At 42.2% G+C, this 23,294-nt stretch overlaps 1 protein-coding gene across 9 annotated transcripts in view; it reads right to left on the bottom strand.

The window, feature by feature from the left end:
- The window catches only part of LOC148886001 (junction plakoglobin a-like), a 146,669-nt gene that overhangs the window by 63,432 nt on the left and 59,943 nt on the right, over positions 1–23,294 (bottom strand). For all 9 annotated transcript variants that reach the window (XM_089018451.1, XM_089018450.1, XM_089018447.1 and 6 more), the window contains one exon: positions 618–830. In XM_089018451.1, the coding sequence (XP_088874577.1) occupies positions 618–830 (213 nt within the window). The remainder of the gene's footprint in view (positions 1–617; positions 831–23,294) is intronic.

The raw sequence follows: 23,294 nt of genomic DNA, 5'->3' as shown, positions 1-23,294 counted from the left end.
CTTAATGATCTCCTTCTTCTCCTCGACTGTAATTTTGTTTTGTGTCTTCGTCGGCTGAACACGAGCCTGTGGTGGGGTTTTTTTCGGTCTCATAACACCAAATGTATCCGTGATAAATCCTTGAAGACGAACGACGTGTGCACTCAAAGAAAGTTGGTGTGGAAAGGTAGGCCGGCTGTGGCGCTGTTTGGTCGAGTCATTTGGTGTTCTTCCGCCGAAAATTACTCCGCCAGCCATGGTGGGGCGGCGCTCCAGGTGTATCCCGAAAAAGAGTGTGTATGCCAAGGTTTAATTTTCATAAGTTTAACGTTCGTAAACCGAAAAGTTCGTAAGGCAAAGGGTTCGTAAACCGAGGTTCCACTGGAATACATTTAATTTATAAGCGCCTTTCAAAACTCTCAAGGACACTTTACAGTCACATGATATTTTTTTCTACAAGTGAGAAGCGGCAGCCAGACGCTCCAGCGTACACTCAACCCAGAAGTAACACAAAGTAAACAAAAAATAATAATAACAAATAACAATAGTTCTCTAAAATGCATCCAAAAATGTTTCTTCAATCGATGTTTCCATTTCCGTTGATAAATTGCGCGGATGTGAGGAGAAATAGGGCTCACCTGTGGGGCTTTCTTGTTCCCCGGCTGCTCCTGTTCCAGTGCTGGTTGTTACAGATGCAGTATTTGTACTGCCTGTGTACTTTTTACTTCCACTGCACCCAGTAGAGCTGTCATCATCACGCACTGTGGTGGCTGCTGATTGGATGCCAGAATCTGCAGCATAGTAGGTCTGCTGCCATTCAACCACTTTTACCACACCAGGAGCCTCATTCACTGCAAAAAAAAGAACATGTTGATAAATTATTTCTTTATCACCATGCATGCCAGCACCAGCAATTTCCGTTCCAGCAGTTCTATCCCTCTTTTTATAATAATAATAATAATAATAATAATAATAATAATAATAATAATAATAATAATAATAATAATAATAATACATTTTACTTCAAGCGCCTTTGAAAGCTTTCAATGACACTTTACAGTCACAGACAAGCATAGATACAATAATAAGTAAATAAAATACAATTATAAATAGAATACAATAAATAAAATTCTATTATTAATACAAACAATAGATGGAGCTACACAGAAAATGACATTTTAAATAGGTGGGTTGTGAGATGGGATTTGAAGGTGGGAAGAGAATCGATGTTACGAATGTTGGGAGGAAATGAGTTCCAGAGTTTGGGGGCAGAGCAGCTGAAAGGTCTGTTCCCCATCGTGCTGAGGGGGCACACCGAGGTGGAGGGACGAAGAAGATCTGAGGGAACGAGAGGGAATAGAAATTTGAAGAAGGTCAGATACGTATGGGGGCAAGGTTATGGATAAGTTTAACTATATAAAGAATAATTTTAAAGTTGATTCTATATTTGACCGAGAGCCAGTGGAGGTCTTGGAGCAAGGGGTGATGTGGTGAAAGGATGAGGTTCTGGTGATGATCTGGGCTGAAGAATTCTGGACTAGTTGAAGCTTGTGGAGAGGTTTCTGAGGGACACCAATAAGAAGTGAATTGGATAGCAGTGGTGGGAGACGGGCGAAGATGCTGATTGATATTTCGTAGGGGGAAGTACGCAGATCGAGTTAAGTTATTTATATGGGAGTGGAACAATAGTGTGCTGTCAAGGATGAAACCTAGGCTTTTGACCTGATGGGAGGAAGAAAACATTCGAATTGTCAATCGTGAGACAGAAACTCTTAGCTTTGCTCAAGGTGGATTTGGTACCAATGAGGAGAATTTCAGTTTTTTTTGCTGCTAAATTTGACAAAGTTTGGTAAAGTAAACCAGGATTTAATTTCAGAGAGGCAGAGTGAAAGGGAAGAAGGTGGAAGAGAGGTGTCGGGTTTGCTGGAGAGATAGAGCTGGGTGTCATCCACAAAGCAATGAAATTGAATACCAAATTTATGGAGAATATTTCCAAGGGCAGGTGATAAAGAGGAGCGTTCCCAGGACAGAGCCTCGGGCCACACCAGAAGATACAGGAGAGGACTGTGAAATGAAGGAGTTAATTTGCATGAACTGAGAGTGGCCAGAGAGATAAGAGTGGAACCAGCGTAGGGGCGTGTCGGTGATCCCTATGGAGGAAAGTCTGTTAAGGAGGATGGGATGAGAAATTGTGGCAAAAGCTGCGGGAAGGTCAAAACGGACGAGGATGGAGAGTTAACCAGCGTCAGCTGCCAAAAGAAGATCATTCTTGACTTTTAAGAGAGCTGATGTACTGTGTGAGAGGTGAGAGTGTAGCTGGGAGTACACAACCTTTTCAAGGATTTTGGAAATAAAAGGAAGATGAGAAATGGGGCAAAGCTTTTTAAGAATTGGTGTGACAGCTGCCGTTTTGAGGGAGGCAGGGATGATTCCTGTGGACAGCAAGTAGTGAATAATGGCTGAAATGAATGGAAGGAGAGATGGCAAGCAAGATTTGACCAGAACTGTTGGGAGAATATCTAATTCATAGGAATAATTCTTGGATTTAGTTATAATAATAATAATAATAATAATAATAATAATAATAATAATAATAATAATACATTATATTTTCAGCGCCTTTCAAAGCTCTCAAGGACACTTTACAGTCACAGACAGGCATAGGTACTATAATAAATAAAATTCAATCACACATAGAATGCAATAAATAAAATACAATTATAAATAGAAACACGATAGAGAGCTACACAGAAAATGCAATCTTAAATAGGTAGGTTTTGAGATGGGTGATAGAGATTAAAGAATAAGAAGTTATCATATTTAAAAGTTTCATGCTGTTGTATCCTTCGTCAACACTTCTGACTCAATACACAAGCGTGGCACGGGCAACCTGGGGTCAATCGGGTCAACGGACACAGCAATGTAAACGGTCAGCCTCACAGGGGTCATTTACGACCTGGGGAAGTCTTTTATCACAGTGGTAATTTCGGACTTCAAACTCCTTTTCACAAAAAGAGAGCCAGGATGCAAACTTATCAGTTCATGGGAAACAATGTTTTATTGCTTACATCTGTTGGTGCTCAAAACGCCCAGAGGCGTGGCATTATAATCAAGAAAACTATGTTTTACTAATATATCACTTTAATTTACATATACTCTCAATAAATAGCTTGGCAGAGAGGCGCAGAATTCAGACATATGTCATGATGACTGCGTCTCCTGTCGGCAGTGGGGACAATCTTTCTGGTTCCGAGTCTCTGTCCACGGTGTCTGACTGTCATATCTCTGACATTTTGGGGGCTCGTCCGGGATGGCAACGCGTCTCCTGCGGTGAGCGGTCTACGGCGACTGTCAATAACCAGTGCACCGGCAAAGCCATCAAGAGTTCGAGAGGACCTCCTTTTCTTGGGCCAGCAGCCAGGCCTGCTCACCGGGTGAGACGCAAACGCCATTCCAACGGACCTGGGCAGGCTCGAGACCGGAGGGATCGTCTCCAAAAATTGAGGTCAGTCTGATAAACGATAGTAGAAGCCTATTTGTTTAGGTCTTGGAAGATTTTGGATAGTACAAGCCTATTTGTTTGCGTCTTGGAAGATTTTGGATAGTAGTAGCCTATTTGTTTGGGTCTTGGAAGATTGGATAGTACAGCCTTTTGAAGGTCTGGAAGAATGAAAAGCCTCGAAAAAAAATAAGCTAGTTTATGTGGTCGTGAGAGTACTGAACTGAGCTTAGTTTTTGGGTACACAAGGTCTGATCATCCTTGTGTCCGTGTGTCTGTGCCTGTGTGCCTGTGTCAGTCAATGTGTGAGCATGCAGGTCTGTGAGTAAAGCTTGCGAGCTTGACTATGTCTGTCGCGTGGGTTGTTTCGGGCGTGAGCGCATCTGAGTGTGATTGGAATTGTGATAATGTGTCGTAATTCATATAATATACAGTGGGATTCAAACAGCAGACTTTTGTGGATGCAATATGCAAGTTCTCCTCACCCGATCGGGGGTTGAAGAAGGAGAAACCACAAATGTAAATTTGAATTGCTGTCCTACTGAACGAACCCAGTTATAGAGTCCGCCCTATGCGTTGAAGAACTGGACCAAATTCATATGAGCAATAAAAAAAAGGAGAGAGAAGGGGGACGTCATGAAAATTGAACGCTAATAATTCGCTCTGCTTCTAGTAGTATTAATGAAAATTTAATTTGGCGCCGGCACCTAAATATTTTATTTCGAAAAAACATTTGATTGCGATTTGATGTAAATTACAGTGAAGTCGAGGCACTAACATGGCTACGCGAAAGTCTTCCCGTTTTTGGCAACGAGTTAAATCATATCAGTTGCCAGTCTGCCTCGATGAAGAAGAATTTGTTGAGAAAAAACGATTGGTCCATGTTGACGTTGAACGATCGACACTGTTTGTTCAAGTAAATATTTACAAGACCGAAAAAAAAAAGAAATAGAAGACCAGATAAGAAAAAAGGGGGTGAAAGGTAGCCAGATGTGTGTTTCGGCCCTAGATCTCAGGCAGTATTTAGGGGCACCCCGAATGTATAAAAAGTTGACAACACACTTGTTTCTGCTTTGGACGGACGAAGTGTTGGCTTGTGGTCAGTCCTACTCGGACATTCGAAATCAAACTGCCTTCGATCTGAGGTGCCGAAATAAGGTTGATGAATTAATGCTCGTCGATTGCAAACACCAAATTGATAATGCGATATAATTGTGTCTATAAAAAGAGAGTAACTTTACTCTGAAAGAGATGTTGGCGTAACTAAAACGTTATTAAAATATAAAGATTGGGCAAAAGGAAAATTTAGCATATTATGGCCGTATGGTTGTGAGCAAAGAGAAGTACCCGAAGGCAAGAAAACTGCCAAAATTATTTTGAAACGGACACGGACCGCATTTTCGCACAGAGATAAATGCGAGTTGGGTCCAAAAAAGTCCCAAAGTATTGGTTTCAGACTTCAGAGGGTAACATGAGTTAGAATTTTACATTTTATATCAGGAAAGAGACAAAAAACATATTAGTGATGGATGGCATTCTATTGGAATACGTGTTGTGTGGAATTGTGATTGATATTGATACATGGAGAAAGATTATGATGGTTTGAGAAAATATGCTCTAAAATGAAGTAAACAATACGATGAATAGCTAGAAATTATTTTGGGGTATGCGGGAAGGCATGTTATTTTGCTCGTTTAATTTTGCTCGAATCTTTTTGTGTACGGTTGATTTTTGTTGACTGCCTCGCTTGGGCAGCTAATATAGCAAAAAAGAAAAGGTCTATAATTCATCATTGCCTCAGTGGTAAGAAATGTGAGGACGGGATGCTTTGTTAAAGCGAAAGTGTAAAAACAATGATGTTTTGAGGTTTGAATTAACTTTTTTTTCCTTTCAATCACGGGATCGAGAGAAGCGGTGTTGACCTTTTTGGCGCATATGTTTTTTTACGTTTTAAAGTGAAACAAACAGTGTGCATTCCCATGCAGTATGTTAGTTTGAAACTATCTGACTGAGCTAGGACACTGATGAATGAAACAATTAAAGCTTGATTAATTTGAGTAAATTAATGCAACATAAACGTGATAAAAGCATGATCCTTCGTACTGTAACAGCATAGAACTGGCTCAGCGATTGATAAAAAGAACGAAAAAAGTAAGGAAGAATTAATAATGATACCAATTATATCGTTGTACTAAATTCATCCTGTCTACTTGATAACTAATGTTAAGCAGATTCCTTACTTACAGACAGTGTATTGTCGGTGTTCAAATACCTGACATGTTTCGGCGACTACTTCCGCCTTCGTCAGAGTGTCACGGATGTTGCTGTGACGCGCCATTTTCAGCTGGTGTTGCTATGAGGGCGTGACCTACCTGTCAGAACTGACAGGCAAGCCACGCCCCCCGCTGTCCGCTCGTCCCTCCAGGATGCTGCTCCAGGTAGTAGAGAGCATGTAAGCTCCCTCATCCCTGTTGATGGTCCTTGGTCCTCGCTTTCGGATTTCAATGGCCTCCCTGATCCAGCGCTGATGTTTGTTGTCTTCGGTGCGGATGACTCTGGCCTTCTCCCAGTCCATGATGTGGTTCTCTCTTTTGCAGTGGTCCGTGATGGCTGATTTATGGTGCTCCTGTTGTGCTTGTTCTTTTATTGCTCTTGTTTGGATTGTTGCCGTCTCCTTCTCGCACTCGTTCTTGTGCTCTTTTTTTCTTGTATTGAAACTCCTTCCTGTCTCCCCGATGTATGATTTATTGCATGACTTGCATGGGATTTCATATATTGAGTTACATTTGTTTTCCGGGAGTATTTTGTCCTTTGGGTGTACCAAGATTTGACGGAGAGTTGTGTGTGGTTTGACCGGTGTGTTTATGTTGTGTTTCCTCAGTGCCCTTTGTATGCGTTCTGTGATTCCTCTTATGTACGGTAGTGTTACCATTGCTCTGTGTTCTTGTTTGTTTGTTTGCTTTTTCTTTCTTCCCTGTCTTGTGTTGTTTTTGTTTTTGACCTCATAGCAACACCAGCTGAAAATGGCGCGTCACAGCAACATCCGTGACACTCTGACGAAGGCGGAAGTAGTCGCCGAAACATGTCAGGTATTTGAACACCGACAATACACTGTCTGTAAGTAAGGAATCTGCTTAACATTAGATACCAATTATATTTTCGAACTGGTAACTGCTATGCGACTGTGGGATCAGATTCAGCCTTTATAAACTTGATTCAATTATTGAAATTATTTAAATAGTTAATGTGTGGCCACCGTACTTGATCTGTAAGGTGCAAAGTGATGTTTGAAAAATGCCAACTCAATTCTATCTCTCCTCCACCTCAGATGGTGTTACCTGACAAATTCATTTTTGTATTTTACTTAATGTGCAGCGATGTGGGCTCAAGGCCGAAAAGGTGACTGTGGGAATGTCCAGGCTACAAATCGACTTGTCACATTTTTGAGAAGACAAGAGAGGAACGTCTTTGGTTGTGCCGCGCACATTCGGGGAATTTGCGGGAAGCTATGCTCCTCTAATTAAGAAAAACTAACAAACAAAGAATCTGACCAAATGTAAATTAATGTGTCCAGGTTCCAGCACGGCTGGCCCATCCCTCTCGCTCCACTTCGACATTATGGCCGGCTGGCCGCAAAGGCCGGAACAAGGCGGCATGGCTGTGGGGCGGGAGAATGAGTGCCTGAGGGCGTGTGCGAGGAAATCTCTGAAATCAAGCTGGCTGTTCAAATTGTGGTGATGTGAAAGAAATGGACTCTGAATGCACAGCCACTTGCATCCACCCGTTTCAGACAAGCTCCACGATGTCTTCAGCACTGTCAAGCCGCAAAGCCAAGACATCCCACCTGCTCCCTGGGATAGAAACTCAACTGAAAATGCCTGCTGCTGGCATCACAGAAATGAACTTGAGAAAGCTGAAACACATTTGCTGCCACCTGTTCAGCGATCAAGCCACAAAGCCAAGAGACATCCCACCTGCTCTCTGGGATGGAAACTCAACTGAAAGTGATCACAAACTGAACTGAGAAAGCTGAAGCATGATTTGCTGCAGAAATGGACTGAATGAACAATCTCTCACAATGCAACTCCACTGCAACCACTGAACTCCTGCAACAGTACTGGCTTTGATCACTTGATTTCCTCCACATGACCCGACCGACCTCATGATAATCACCCCACTTCACAATGCCTTTGACACATTCGAAAACGAGATTGATCCCTATTCTAATTTCCATAGGTGTGTGGAGGATGTGGCAGCTGTGTGGACCTATCAGGAAGCTCATTGGTTGGTAATGTTAATTGTTAGAAATGCCTCGTGAGCTGTGTCTTAATAGTATGAAAAGTTGTTTTTCGCAAATATTTGGGAAAAAATTGTTAGTTTAAGATCCATTTTTCCTGAAGTGAAATTTTGACTACAATTTCAGACATTATACGTTTATACGTGGACATTTCCCATTCACTTATCTTGGTGTGAAGATGGGATTTTTCTCGCTGCATCATAGGAGATTTTTTGCTTGGAAGCCACTCTGTGGCCAATTTGACCTTTCTTTATTTTTACGATCCCAAATGGAAAGAAAAATTCCAATTTGCACGGTTTTGGGGGGTTTACACGATACCCTCGTGCAAACTGACTAATTGGAGCTGCTTTATTTGGTTGTTTTGTTAAAATGCCTCAACTACTGCTATTTTTCAGAAAGGAGTGGGGGGAGAAATCAACAACATTTTGACCGACACCAGCATGCAATTGAACCCAATCGAACAAATATATCCATAATGCGTCAGATGTGCGGCAGCATTCGGCAAATGGTTTCAAAGAGGAAAAAAAAAACGGCCACATCGTTTTTGTTAGAATGATCCCGATTGTCACAGTGGCTACTTTGTTCGAAAATTTTTACAATGTCAGCGAAGCAACAGGAAATAAGAAAAAAAGAAAAAGATGGTTTATATGCCACACCAAAAGACTCGTAGATTAATAATGATAATATTAAGAAATTTAATTTAAAAGTGTTTCTTATTGCATTCATAGATGCTTCACAAGAGCTTAAAATGTTACATTAAATGTACGCCTGAACACAAGCATGCATAATTGACACCAAAATAGATCTAGAAGGAAGCATGAGTAACAAGACTAAAACATTGGAGAAAAAAAAGCATTGTGGAACAATTTAGTTTTTGAGGTTGCGTCCCATGAGTGGGGCGGCTATCTGAAGGCTGGATGCCCCCCAGTTCTGAGTCTGGCTGCAGGGATGTCAAGGAGATTTGTGTTGGAGGATTGGGGGCTGCGGGACGGAGTGTTTTGGTGGGGGTCAGGAAAGATTAGATGAGGCCTTGATTGTGGGGGTATTTATGGGGGTGTGTGCAGCAGTATGTGGAAACGGAGCGGAGACAAGAAACTTTTTTTTAAGGTAGAAGAATGCGGTTTTGGTAATTTGGGTGTTGGGTGGAATGGTAGAACGAGAGGTGCTTATCAATATGGACTCTAAAGTTGCGACAGTTCGAGGGGGGATTGGGTGCAGTTGTCGATGTCAAGTAGGATGAACAGTTGTTGATGTTGTGTATGAATTGTTGCCTGATTAAAATATTAGGAGGAGACGGGTTAGCCAAAGAGATGGTAAGAGTTTTTGAAGGTGCTAGAGAAAGCAGTTGTTGGGAGATCAACTCCTACGCTGATTCAGGCGATGTAGTTCGACATTTTAATGTTTAAGGGATAACATATACTATCTTTATATTTGTTTTTTTGTTTTGTTTTTATGTTTTTTCTCCACGTTAACCACCTTCTTGCAGACCGTTTGGGTGAATTCCTGAGTAGGAGGACAGAAGGTTTGTATCAACGGTTGGAGACTCCAGACAGTGGGAATGGGGTTCATCAGAAAACCACAGAGCAGACTGGACCATGATATACCAGGCTGCTACCACAGACGCGTCAAGGCTGGTGACGGAAGGGGCCACCAGATGACCAGAGGGACCAGTCACGCAGCCTATCTAGGGGTGTGGAGTCAAGCGATGTGGAACTCATATCTAAAGACTTTTGGATGGAGGGAGAGATCTGGATTCTCCCTGCGTGCTGGAATCGGATTGCATGCTAATGTACATTTTAATCCCAATATTATTGTTCCTTTCCCAAGAAGAAAAAAGGGGGGTGAAATGAGAGATGTTTTATGTTCTACTTGTTTGTGAGCTGAGGTTAAGAATGTTATGTCCGACCATTATTACTGTCTTAATACTGTAGTTGTCCAGTCCCATGATGAGAAGTCCACGCTCAACGTCACCAGTACAAAAGCAGAATTCCCAAATTTTCTTTTTCTAAATGAAAAATTGTTTTTTGGATATATCGGTTATTATATAGTGTCTTCAAATGAGTTGAACTGTTTCCAAGTGCCCACCGTGATTTTGACTGTCATGACTGAGCGATTTGTTGAACAATGATTTAAAACGACACTCCGGTCATATAATCAGACTAATGTAAATGCAACTCTGGATTGGATTTGCCTTTATTAGTCTCGCAGTGGATAAATTTACATTTCACAGCAGCAAAGTTATGAAAGAAATGAAAGTAGAAAAGCAAAACACAGGAGCTGCTGGAAAGGCAGCCGCTCTCGCGACGCCGTCTTGAAGTCAAAAGAACAAAATAAAAAACTTCTTCTTTTCCTTTCGGCTTTTCCCCTCAGGGGTCGCCACAGCAAATCAATGTCCTCCATCTATCCCGGTTTTGTGCATCCTCTTCTCTTACACCAGCTACCTTCATGTCCTCTTTGACCACATCCATGAACCTCCTCTTTGGCCTTCCTCCCGGTCTCCTGCCTGGCAGTTCAAGACTCAGCATCCTTCTCCCGATATAGTCACTCTCTCTCCTCTGGACATGTCCAAACCATCTCAGGCTGGCCTCTCTGACTTTCTCTCCAAAGCCTCTAATATGAGTTGTCTCTCTAATGTACTCATTCCTGATCCTATCCAACCTGGTCACTCCCAAAGAAAACCTCAACATCTTCAGCTCTGCTACCTCCAGCTCTGCTTCCTGTCTTTTCTTCAGTGGCACTGTCTCCAGTCCAAACATCATGGCTGGTCTCACCACGGTTTTATGCACTTTTCCTTTCATCGTAGCTTTCATCCTAGAAACCCTTCTATCACACATCACACCTGACATTTTCTCCAGCCGCTCCAGCCTGCCTGGACACGCTTCTTCACCTCTTTTCCACACTCTCCATTGCTCTGGACAGTTGACCCCAAGTACTTAAAATCCTCCACCTTCTTTATCTCTTTCCCCTATAGCATCACTCTTGCACTTGGATCCCTCTCATTCACGCACATATATTCCGTCTTGCTGCGACTGATCTTCATTCCTCTCCTTTCCAGGGCATATCTCCACATCTCTAGTTTAGCTGCCACCTGTTCCCCGTTCTCGCTACAGATCACAATGTCATCTGCAAACATCATGGTCCAAGGAGATCCTTGTCTAACATCGTCTGTCAGCCTGTCCATCACCATAGCAAACAAGAAGGGGCTCAGAGCTGACCCCTGGTGGAGTCCCACCTCCACCTTGAATTCCTCAGTCATACAGACAGCAAACCTCACAACTGTCTTACAGTCATGATACATGTCTTGCACCACTCTGACATACTTTTCCGTCACTCCAGACTTCCTCATGCAATGCCACAGCTCTTCTCTGGGCACCTTGTCGTACGCTTTCTCCAGATCTACAAAGACACAATGCAATTCCTTCTGACCTTCTCTGTACTTCTCTATCAGCATTCTTAAAGCAAACACTGCATCTGTCGTACTTTTTTTTTTGCATGAAGCCATACTGCTGCTCACAAATGTTCACTTCTGCTCTTAGTCTAGCTTCAACTACTCTTTCCCAGAGTTTCATTGTATGGCTCATCAACTTTATTCCTCTGTAATTAGTACAACTCTGCACATCTCCTTTGTTCTTAAAAATGGGCACGAGTACACTTCGTCTCCATTCTTCAGGCATCTGTTCACCATCTAAGATCTTGTTGAATAACCCAGTCAGGAACACCACCGCTACCTCTCCAAGACACTTCCATACCTCGATTGGTAAATCATCAGCCCCAAGTGCCTTTCCCCCCTTCATCCTCTTCAGCGCCCTCCTCACTTCATCCTTGCTAATGCTTGCTACGTCTTGGACCACAACAGTCACGTCTTCTACTCTTTGTTCCTTCTCATTTTCCTCATTCATCAATTCTTCTAAGTACTCTTTCCATCTTGCCAGCACACTACTGGCACCTGTTAATACATTGCCATCTCTATCCTTAATTACCCGAACCTGCTGCAGGTCCTTACCATCTTTGTCTCTCTGTCTCGCCAGCCTGTAAAGATCAGTCTCACCTTCCTTGCTGTCCAGCCGAGCATACAAGTCATCATAGGCCTCTTGTTTGGCCTTTGCCACCTTTACTTTAACCGTGCGCTGCATCTCCTTGTACTGCTGTCTACTCTCGTCCGTCCTGTCACTGTCCCACTTCTTTGCTAACCTCTTTCTCTGTATACACTCCTGCACCTCCCCATTCCACCACCAAGTCTCCTTATCTACCTTTCTTCCACTCGATACACCAAGTACTTTCCGACCTGTGTCTCTGATTATGTTCGCTGTAGTTTGCCAGTCATCTGGAAGGACCTCTTGCCCACCCAGTGCTTGTCTTACCTCCTTCCTAAATATCATGCACCACTCTTCCTTTTTCAACATCCACCATTTTGTCCTCACATCAGCCTTTGGTTTCTTCATCTTCGTCGCTGCCAGCGTCATCCTACACACCACCAACCTATGCTGTCTGGCTACACTCTCACCAACCACTACTTTGCAGTCACTGATTTCCTTTAGATGGTGCCGTTGACACAAAATGTAGTCTACCTGTGTACTTCTGCCTCCACTCTTATAGGTCACCCTATGTTCCTGTCTCTTCTGAAAGAAAGTATTCACAATAGCTATTTGCATTCTCTTAGCAAAGTCAACCACCATCTGTCCTTCAGCGTTCCTCATCTGGAGTCCAAACCTACCCATCACCTCCTCATCATCTTTGTTTCCTGCGCCAACATGTCCATTGAAGTCTCCACCAATTACAACCCTCTCACTTCTCGGGATGTTCTGTATGACTCAAAAAGTCCAACCAAAATTTCTCCTTCTCCGCCAGCTCGCATCATACTTGTGGGGCATGCCCACAAACAACATTGAACATCACACCTTCAATTTCTAACTTCAGACTCATGCCTTTCCACCAGCTCATGTATTTTGTTTTTCTACTTTCATTCCTTTCATCACTTTGCTGCTGTGAAATGTATATTTCTCCACTGTGAGACTAATAAAGGCAAATCCAATCCAATCCAATCATTCTATCTGATACTCTTTTTACTTCTAAGACATTCCTAACAAACTCCTCTTTTAAGATAACCCCAACTCCATTTTTCTTTCTGTCTTCACCATGATAGAACAACTTAAACCAGGAGTGGGCAAACTTTTTGAGTCGCGGGCCGCATTGGGTTCTAAAATTTGACAGAGGGGCGGGGCCATTTGAAGGGAGTGTTTGGGCCGGAAATACTAAACCTAAAGCATTGATTTAGCCGATAAAATGCAACAAAATTATACTAGGAAAATACTAAATTTGCGAATTAGGAGACTTAACATAGAGATAAAAAACAAACAGTCAGAAATAGAAACTTATTATCAGTGATTACAAACTAAACTAACCCACAAAATCTAACAGGAAGTGTGTGAATTTACTAAATCCGGTTATATGAGGCACCACAGCAAAACCAAAGAGAGAAAAGGGTAAATTTCAAAAATTACTTTTACTGAAACAATCTCAGCTCCTGGTAAACACGCGAAAAATTAGGAATGAACAGATTTCAAGGGAGAATTGGATCAAAAATTTGTCAGACAGAGATCTCTCAGAGACAGAAAAGGCGGTACTAACCAAAGGTTTAAATTTCTCAGTGACTCCTAAAACTATACCTACAATAGATTATATCACAGCTACTGAATCGGCTATGAAAAATAACAAACTTTCATATGCAGAGGCAGATGATCTGCACATTAAAATATCAGCCCTTCTCAGTAGTGCCAAACTTCCTCTGTCCAACATAACATTAGAAGAGAGAAAGGCGTTAACTACTCTACAAAAAGACAAAAATATTACTATTTTACCAGCAGACAAGGGCAGATGCACAGTGCTTCTCAACACATTGGATTATGAAGACAAAATAAATAGGTTAATCAGTGATTCTAACACTTATGAGCAACTAAAAAGGGACCCTTCCAATAGATACAAGAAAGAAATGATAGACTGTCTCCAAAAGTTAGAGAAAGGAAAACATATAGACAAACAGATGTATTTTAGATTATACCCGGGAGAGGCCACGCCATGTATCTATGGCCTGCCAAAAATACATCAAGAAGGGTTCCCCCTCAGACAAATTGTTTGTAGCATTGACTCCTCTACATACAATGTCGCCAAATATTTAAAAACTATCTTAGCTCCGTTGATTGGTAATGCAGAATATCATGTAGAGAACACCACAGGGTTTGTAGAGAGGATCAAAGACCTCATATTGGAACCTGAGGAAACTTTGGCATCATACGATGTGACTTCTCTCTTTACATCTGTCCCAACCCCAGCAGCAGTCTCAGTGGTGAGGACGAGACTGCTGGCGGATGGTTCCCTGCATGAAAGAACCAAACTTAAACCGGATCACATCTGCCAATTATTGGAAATCTGCCTTAATACTACGTATTTTCAATTTCAGGAGAAATTTTATAAACAAATTCATGGTTGTGCTATGGGCTCACCAGTTTCACCCATAGTGGCTAATCTTTACATGGAAGAGATGGAGAAACAGGCCCTCACATCCTTCCCGGGCACAAAACCTAGATACTGGTTTAGATATGTGGACGATACTTTTGTCATAATTAAAAAACAAGAAATTCAATCATTCACAGATCACCTCAACTCTGTAGACATTAACATTAAATTTACTCGTGAGGACATTAAAGAGAAACCAACTCGCCTTCTTGGATTGTAAAGTAATTATAAAAGAGGACAGAACGCTAAAAACAGAAGTCTTTAGGAAGGCTACGCACACTGACCAATACTTACTTTTTGACTCTAACCACCCTTTACAAAACAAACCAGGAGTTATCAGAACCCTCCAGCATAGGGCTAAACTAATACCAACTAGCATTGAGGGTAGAGAAAAGGAGTCAAAACATATCAGGAGAGCACTCACTAACTGTGGGTACCCTCAGTGGTCATTTAACAAATGTCAGAAAGAAAGAATAGGGAATGAAACCAATGATTCTCAAGATACAAAAAGGAGAGGAGTAGCAGTACCTGACATTGCAGGAGTTTCTGAAAAAGTACAAAGAGTCCTTTGGCAACATAAAATTCCAACTTATTTCAAACACACGTTAAGGCAAAAATTAGTGCATCCAAAAGATAGGCTACCAAATGAAAAACAAAGTAATGTCGTTTATTCCATACATTGTAAGAATGAAAATTGTAAAGAGCAGTACATTGGGGAGACTCAACAAATTCTCAAAAAAAGACTTTATCAACATCGCAGGGATAATAAAAGTGGGCCTAAATCGGCAGTGCATTTGCACCTAAAAGCTAGCAACCACTCATTTGACGACAATCAGGTTAAAATCTTAGCGAAAGAACATCGATGGTTTGAAAGGGGGGTAAAAGAAGCGATTCTTATAAAACAACAAAATCCTTCTTTAAACCGGTCTGGTGGGGTGAGGTTCAATTTGGATCGTTCATACAATAGCCTGCTGAGGCAAAACAGGTTAGGCAACATTCGTAATGATGATGAGGTGATACCGGTGGGAGTGGGGGAAGTAGGCCAGTCGTGAGTGAGGAATGTAGGAACAATCAGTGGGGCCACAGGGAGGGGTCCTCTGCTCCCCCCCAACCTGAGAGTAGGGACCTATCATAGCTGTGTCCGCAATGCCTGGACATTAGGGATATATAAATAGGGCGGATACGACCAGTCAGACTTTAGTTCGCTGACGAAGCCTCTTGGATTGGAGGCGAAACGTCCGAAACCTTCAAAATTGTACAGATGACGGCTGAAGAAACCTTCTCATCGATGGACCACTCCCGTACGACTGAGAGCTTACACAGACCTAAAGCATTAAAGGACAACCGACGCCTCCGGACACGTTATGTCCATAAATTATAAAATCACTTCAAATGACTTCGACTGAGCGTATTTTACAAAGATTCCACAGCATATAGCTATAGTTTACGTTTTAAGACTTGCGCTGAATATTCATGAAGTCTTGTTTTCGAGTTGATGACGATCCCCATGTGACGTCACGTTTGGACCGCCCATGACCAAGAAAGCGACACACAATGCATGTTGGGTACTTTGTTTGGTCTGAAAATTTCGTGTTGATCCGTGTTGATGGCGAAATTAGAAGGAAAACACATAAATAACGCCATGGTAAATCGTTGTGTGTTACACCAAGACAACTGATTTGATATTCGCTGACACAAATTCCCAGCTGACAAATCAGCCCATTTCCAACGGAGTTTGGGCGCAATCTTCTGCATTTTCTGGGTGCTACATTGCTGTCATTGACGGCTCAAATTGATATGGGAGGACTCCTTGAATCAATTGCAAACATTTATGCTTTCCTCTTCAGAACTATTTGAATCAAATTCATAACTGGATGAGTAACAAGAAAGCATCTTCTCTGAATCTGAAGCCATTGTTTTGATTCTCGAGCAAGGCATGACGTCTTGGCGTGACATCACGAACAAGGGGGTGGGACCTTCTGAAACTGGCCATTTCCGGATTCATTTTGAAGTCATTTTTATTGGTGTTTTTCATTTAACTAAAAATATCAGCCTGCCTGATTTGGGTATTTTAGATGCTATAAAACGTTTTTCTGATGTCAGTGGGAAACAAAAAAAATGGTGCCGGTTGTCCTTTAAATGTAGTGTGTACAAACCTCATAGCACAGTAAGAACACTACAACCCAATTTAGTAACTGTCTTTCAAATGTGAAAAATATCCCTGATCAGTTAATAAATTTGTCTCAAGGAATATGGCGTTTACATACTATTTCGCAGATACTTGGAGGAGGAAATGGAAATAGATTAAAATAACATATGCACTGTGATTTATCAAGATTGCGTCTGTTTGCATGGAAGAATTTGTGATGTTTTAAGTTTTCATTGAAGGGGCAAAGTTAAAGAAATCAACATTTATTGAAAAATGGAATCACTTTCAAAATTCAAAACATATTATTACACAACGAAATATTCAAGCTCAATAATACCTACTTGTGTTAAATTCCGCCAAATCATAGATGGTTTGTCCTGACCGCGCGCTCAACAAACTCTCCACTGACACCCTCGCCTTCACGCACAAACAATACACGTGTACCGTCGCCGAGCACACAGACGTAGGCTACCTGCAGTTGAAATTTGCATACTCGGCACGGCAGCCAATCAGAAGCCTGCTTCTTTCTTCCGGACTTTCGCAAGCGTTATAAAGTCGTGCAATTGCATGTCATTTTCCAAAATAGATGCACAGAACCCCAGCCCAGAGGAAAGATTCAAAAGAAGCTAACAACATATGTGACGCTACAAAACATAAATTTACGTTAAACCGTGACTGTGAAGTGTAGGTCAGACTTATGAAAGGGGCTTAGTGGCTTGTAGGAAGTAATGCAAATGTTGCATTGTGCACCACAATGACAATCGAGTACTGCAGCAAAATCTACAGCCATGCACATTTACTGTAAATTAAGCAAGGTAGCATTTGTAGTAGGTACATTCTTCATTAAAAAAAAACCTTGTGACAATGTTTTTTTAATGTGATTAGTTGTCTCATTGTCCTTCAAGTTGTGAAAATGGGGCAGTTGTCACTAACTTTTTGTCATGAGTTTCAGTCACAGTTTTTATTATAATTTGGGCAAGTTCGGCGGGCCGAATTAAAAAGCCGAAAGGGCCCCGCGGGCCGTAGTTTGCCCATGTCTGACTTAAACCCTGACCCTAAGCTTCTAGCCTTGCTCCCTTTCCACCTGGTCTCCTGGACACACAGTATGTCTACCTTCCTTCTCTGCATCATGTCAACCAGCTCTCGACCTTTACCTGTCATTGTTCCGACATTCAAAGTTCCTACTCTTAGTTCTATACTCTTGGCGTTCCATTTCTCTCTTTTCCTCCGGGCACACCTCCCTCCTCTCCTTCTTCGACCAACAGTAGTCCATTTTCCACTGGCACCCTGAAGGTCAACAGTACCAATGGCGGCCGTTGTTAACCCGGGCCTCGACCGATCCGGTATGGGATTCATAGGTTTGATTCGCATATTTTGGGGTGGCCCGGTAGTCGAGTGGTTAGCACATCGGCTTCACAGTGCAGAGGTCGCCGGTTCGCGTCCCGGTCCGGCCTCCCTGTGTGGAGTTTGCATGTTCTCCCCGGACCCGCGTGGGTTTTCTCCGGGTCCTCCGGTTTCCTCCCACACTCCAAAAACATGCATGGCAGGCAGATTGATGACTCCAAATTGTCCCTAGGTGTGAGTGTGAGAGTGACTGTTGTACGTCTTTGTGTGCCCTGCGATTGGCTGGCAACCAATTCAGGGTGTCCCCCGCCTCGTGCCCGAAGACAGCTGAGATAGGCTCCAGCAACCCCCCCGACCCTAATGAGGAATAAGCGGTACTGAAAATGAGATGAGATGAGATTCGCATATTTGTTTTGGCAATTTTTTTTACGTCGGATGCCCTTCCTGGTACAACCCTCTGTATTTATCCGGGCTTGGGACCGGCACAATAAGACACTGGCTTGTGCCCCCTTGTGGCTACATTTCAATAAAAAGTGACATCGGTTGTCCTTTATTACACAGTATAGAATGTTAATAATTTTCAAAATCATCACGCTTCAGCAGACAAAACAAGAAACATTGTTGCAAAAAACGATTGCATTCATATACAGTACAGTGGGCATGTGCATAACACAACAGGGAAACTGGATTAAATAGTGGTCAGAAAGACCCAATGCTGCATGAGCAACAGACCGGTATGCACCTTTGAGTGCTGTGTAACAATGATCTAGAATGTTTTCTCCTCTAGTGAAACAGTCAATATGCTGCTTATATTTGGGAAGTTCACGGTTTAAACGTGTTTGATTAAAATCGCCCAAAATGATCAGGGGTGATTCTGGATATTTTAGTTCAAGTTGGTTTACATGGTCCGCTAGCGTTTGTATACACGCGTTAGTTAGCATTAGCTTGTGGCGCGATGTACACGGCAACGAGAATAAAGGAAGCGAACTCATGTGGCGAGTAGAATGGCTTGCAGTTGAGAGACAGCGATTCCAACCCAGGGCTGCAGTGTGCGTCGAGCATCGTGACATTGGTGCACCATTCTTCGTTGATGTAGAAGCATAGTCCACCGCCTTTGGATTTCCCTGATTGCTCCGTGTCACGGTCGGCCCGAAGGAGACGGAATCCGGGTAGGTGTAGCGCGGAATCCGGGTGGCGGTCACTGAGCCAGGTCTCAGTGAAGCACAGAGCAGCAGAGCGAGCAAACGTTTTAGTGGTCTTTGTGAGAAGCAGAAGTCCGTCCATCTTGTTTGATAGTGAGCGTAGATTAGCGAGGTGGATCGATGGGAGCGGCGTTCGAAATCCACGCTGCCGTAGCTTGACGAGCACGCCGGCTCACTTCCCCCTCCTACGCCGGCGTCTCAGAGCTCCGTACAGAGCTGTTACGCCGCTCGTGAGCAGCCCCGAAAAACCTTGTAGATTTTGGTGTGTCGGTGAAAATAGTCCAAGAGTGGATTCCCCACTGCTCAGTAACTCTTCCCTCGTGTAACTGAGTCGCGTAGGATCGCAAAAAACAAATCTTGGATATGACATAAAAAGACTAGAACTGTGCAAGCGAAATGAAAATAGTATCGTAATAAGCGGTACTATCGATATAACGAGACGTACTGATCGTAGATTTCGCCATGTATATATATATATATATATATATATATATATATATATATATATATATATATATATATATATATATATATATACAGTGGTACCTCGGTTCTCGAACGCCTCACAGTTCGAACAAATCGGTGTTCGAACAAAATATTCGAGATATTCTTGCTTCGGCGTTTGAACATCAATCGGTGTTCGAACGCCAATACGACGCGTGAGTGCGTACACGAGGGTGGGGAGCTGAGGGGCGTACGGGTTTATCGCTCTCTCCGTGACCAACTGTTGTCGCTTGCGGACGTGCTGCGTTTTGCTCTAGCGTTTAATATAGGTGTGCACAACTAATCTCTGCTGTGCCTGCCCACCTACCAACTGCAAAATTAAACATAAAATGTCATACAGGGCGGTTCGGTTTACGAACACCTTGCCTTCCGAAATTTTCAGTTTACGAACGTTAAATTTATGAAAATTAAACCTTGGATTAAGCACTACTTTTCGCGGAGTAATATTCGGCGGAAGAACACCAAAGCACACGACTGAACAGCGCCTCAGCCGGCCTACCTTTCCACACCCCCTTTCTATGAGTGCACACGTCGATCGTCTTCAACGATACTTTTGCTGTTATGGGACTGAAAAAGACACCACCACAGGCTCATGTGCAGCCGAAGAAGACACAAAACAAAATTACAGTCGAGGAGAAGAAGGAGATCATTGAGAAACACGAACGAGGTGTGCGTTTGTGGCGTCACGGGTGCACACCCCGGCTTTCATGTGAATCTCAGCCTGACACATTTCCCACGCTGTGTGTCACTTCCCTGAGAGTAACTTTCTACTACCATTCTACAAATAAAAAGCCAAATAAAAATCTCTGCCAGCACTTACATCTCTGCTGCCTGCTTCGGGATCCAACCTCTTTTATTAACGTTCCGACGAGTCAGCTATCCCTGTCACGCTCGGAACGTGACAGTATCATTGTGTTCAGCTGATAGAAAAGGCTTAGTTGGCATGATGTTACTCTTTGATCCTTGAAAGCAGCATGGAAGAATTCGTGATGTGCAGGCTTTTATTGAACAGTTCCATCCAGAAAAGACTGTGGCTGTGTGATGAATGATAATGTGATGCCTCAGTTTCGTAAGACCTTACAAGTCAGAAAACAACAGGTGTCAATTAAGAGCCATCAACGACCATTATAAATGTATATAAAGTTATTTAGTTGAAAATTATATTTTATGGAGACCTGGGAACGGATTATTCTCATTTAAATGGTTTCCTATGGGAAATTAATTTTTGGGATACACACTTTTCGCCTTACACACTGTCTGGGAACCAATTAAGTTTGCAAGCCAAGGCCCCACTGTATATATATAGACGTATATCGATGTTTGACTATGAATATATGAAATAGTTACCCGTAACTATAACAAATGGAGGTAGTGTGTGGAGAGAAAATGTGGAATTTTATAAAGAATTGGAGACACAAATCGTGAGTGGAGTGGATATATAAAAAGAAAGTGATAGACTATAAATTGTAAGCGACAAATTAAAAGAGCAGATGCGGTCAGAAAAGTCAGAAAGAAGGTACAAGTATGTTCAGAAATGTATTGGGCCATTTTGAGAGTGCCCAGGAAATGGTTGACAAGGAGAAGGGGATGTGAAGGAGGGCGCTGATTTATGGATGGCTCATCACAAAATAGATGTTGAAGTATGTGTGTATGGCAGGTGCTTAGGAAAGAGATCGCTTGAAGAACAAGGGACATTAGCAGATAAACTGAAAAAGGCGTGAGAATACACAACTCGTAAAAGCAAATGAAGATGTGAGAATGACAGAGGACAAAATCAAAACACATCAAGTGGTAAGTGTGGACAAGGTGAGTGAATAAATAAATTAAACCAACAAATGAGTAAATAAACAGAGGCATAATTGGAGTGAATTTGAAGGCGCAAATGTAAAGGATTTTTCTTGTTGTTAGATGAGATAAAATATTTTCACGAAAAAACCTTGAAGTTAGGATTCCAATAATTTTGCGATCCAACTTGGGGTGAAAACTGAATGAAAACGTGTACTTGTGTGTGAAATAACCGTGAGAGGAATGGATGAGTTTCCATACATAGAGTTTCGCGGCCTCTTTTTGAAGCATTGCTAAATAAGGAATCAGATTTATAATTACAGAGGAAAGAGTTTTTGTCCGACAAGACATGAACAAATTTGGTCACTGTTTCGCTATACGAACATTTTTAACATCTTTCTGTTTCCTTTTGCATCATTTGTTTTTCTTGGACTTCCTGACATGTCACATCCTGCCCGCCTCTACATGACATCATATCCTATCCGATTTACATGACGTCACATCCTATCCGCTTTGCATGACGTAACATCCTGTCCGTCTTTATAAAAGCTCTCCCAACATGCCCCATCTCTCTCTTTTCCTCTTGGCTTCCCCCCTCTGACCTTCGGGGTAGTGGGGGTCACAATTTGTGCCGTCCCCAAATTAAACAACCTTTTTGTTTTTACTTGATTCCTGCTTCATTAATAATGACTATCGGTCACGAAGTTCCTAAAGAGACAATGTCCTGTTGAGATAAGATGATTAAGGAGATATATAAATAAATAAACGTTCTTGAATGATTTCGCTAACCAGCTTAGAGAATATATAAGATAGTTACACACGAAGTTACAATGGAATTGTGGAGATTGTGATGATGATTGTCGATCGACTTTAACTGTGTGGGTTGTTTTGAGGTATCTTCTTCTTTTCCTTTCAGCTTTTCCTCTCAGGGGTCACCACAGTGAATCAATGTCCTCCATCTATCCCGGTTTTGTGCATCCTCTCACACCAGCTACCTTCATGTCCTCTTTGACCACATCCATAAACCTCCTCTTCGGTCTTCCTCTCGGTCTCCTGCCTTCTCCCAATATAGTCACTGTCTCTCCTCTGAAAATGTCCAAACCATCTCAGTCTGGCCTCTCTGACTTTCTCTCCAAAGCCTCTGAGTTGTCCCTCTAATGTACTCATTCCTGATCCTATCTATTGAGGTATATAGAGACAAAAAAAGAATACAATGCATTCCAAAACAGAACAGTAATTATCGTGGATTATCAGGATTTGAAGGGTAAATTGTATTGATTGAATACTCAAAATTGTCCCTCGGTATGAGTGCATGTGTGAGTGTCTGTCTGTGTGTGCCCTTTGATTGTTTGGAGGCCCAATTCAGTGTGTCCCCGTCTAGTGCCTGACACAGCTGGTATAGGCACCAGCACTCCTCTCGTGAGGATAAAGCGGCATGGAAGATGAATATATGGAATTAAATTGTACAAAACAACAGAATGAAAGAGTGAAGTTTTGAAAATATAGGATAATTGGCATGTTAATTGAGCTAAATTGTTTTTATACACAATTTGAACATTGGCTGTTTACATTTGAAAGAAGCCAGAGTTATTTATGACTCCTGGTATCGTGTTTTTTATTACCGCATCTGCTTGGGGCTCTTGTGTCAACACAAAGCTATGATTTTATAGCTTGACAGTCTGGGTTTGTTCACCTCGATTTGACCCATTTTTCTGTGCTTTATTGTGCGCTGGGCCTCGTGGCAAATCAAGCATTTCACAAGATGACAATTTTAAACATGGTGGTTTCTGTTCTATCTATTCTCTATCACGGTTCAATTGAAAAAAATAAGGAAACTGCATGCAAATTGGACTGAACAAATGAACATGTAACTCAAATTGGATTGAATTGGCAAGGAGAGGAATGAAGATCAGTCGCAGCAAGACAGAATATATGTATGTGAATGAGAGGGAGCCAAGTACAATAGTGATGCTAAAGGGAGAAGAGATAAAGAAGGTGAGGAATTTTAAGTACTTGGAGTCA

Source organism: Hippocampus bargibanti, linkage group LG17, assembly GCF_051943395.1.
Source record: "Hippocampus bargibanti isolate YZ-2025 linkage group LG17, ASM5194339v1, whole genome shotgun sequence".
Classification (NCBI taxonomy): Eukaryota; Metazoa; Chordata; class Actinopteri; order Syngnathiformes; family Syngnathidae; genus Hippocampus; species Hippocampus bargibanti.
The sequence above is the reverse complement of the archived record's forward strand: the minus strand, read 5'-3'. Positions and strand labels throughout refer to the sequence as shown.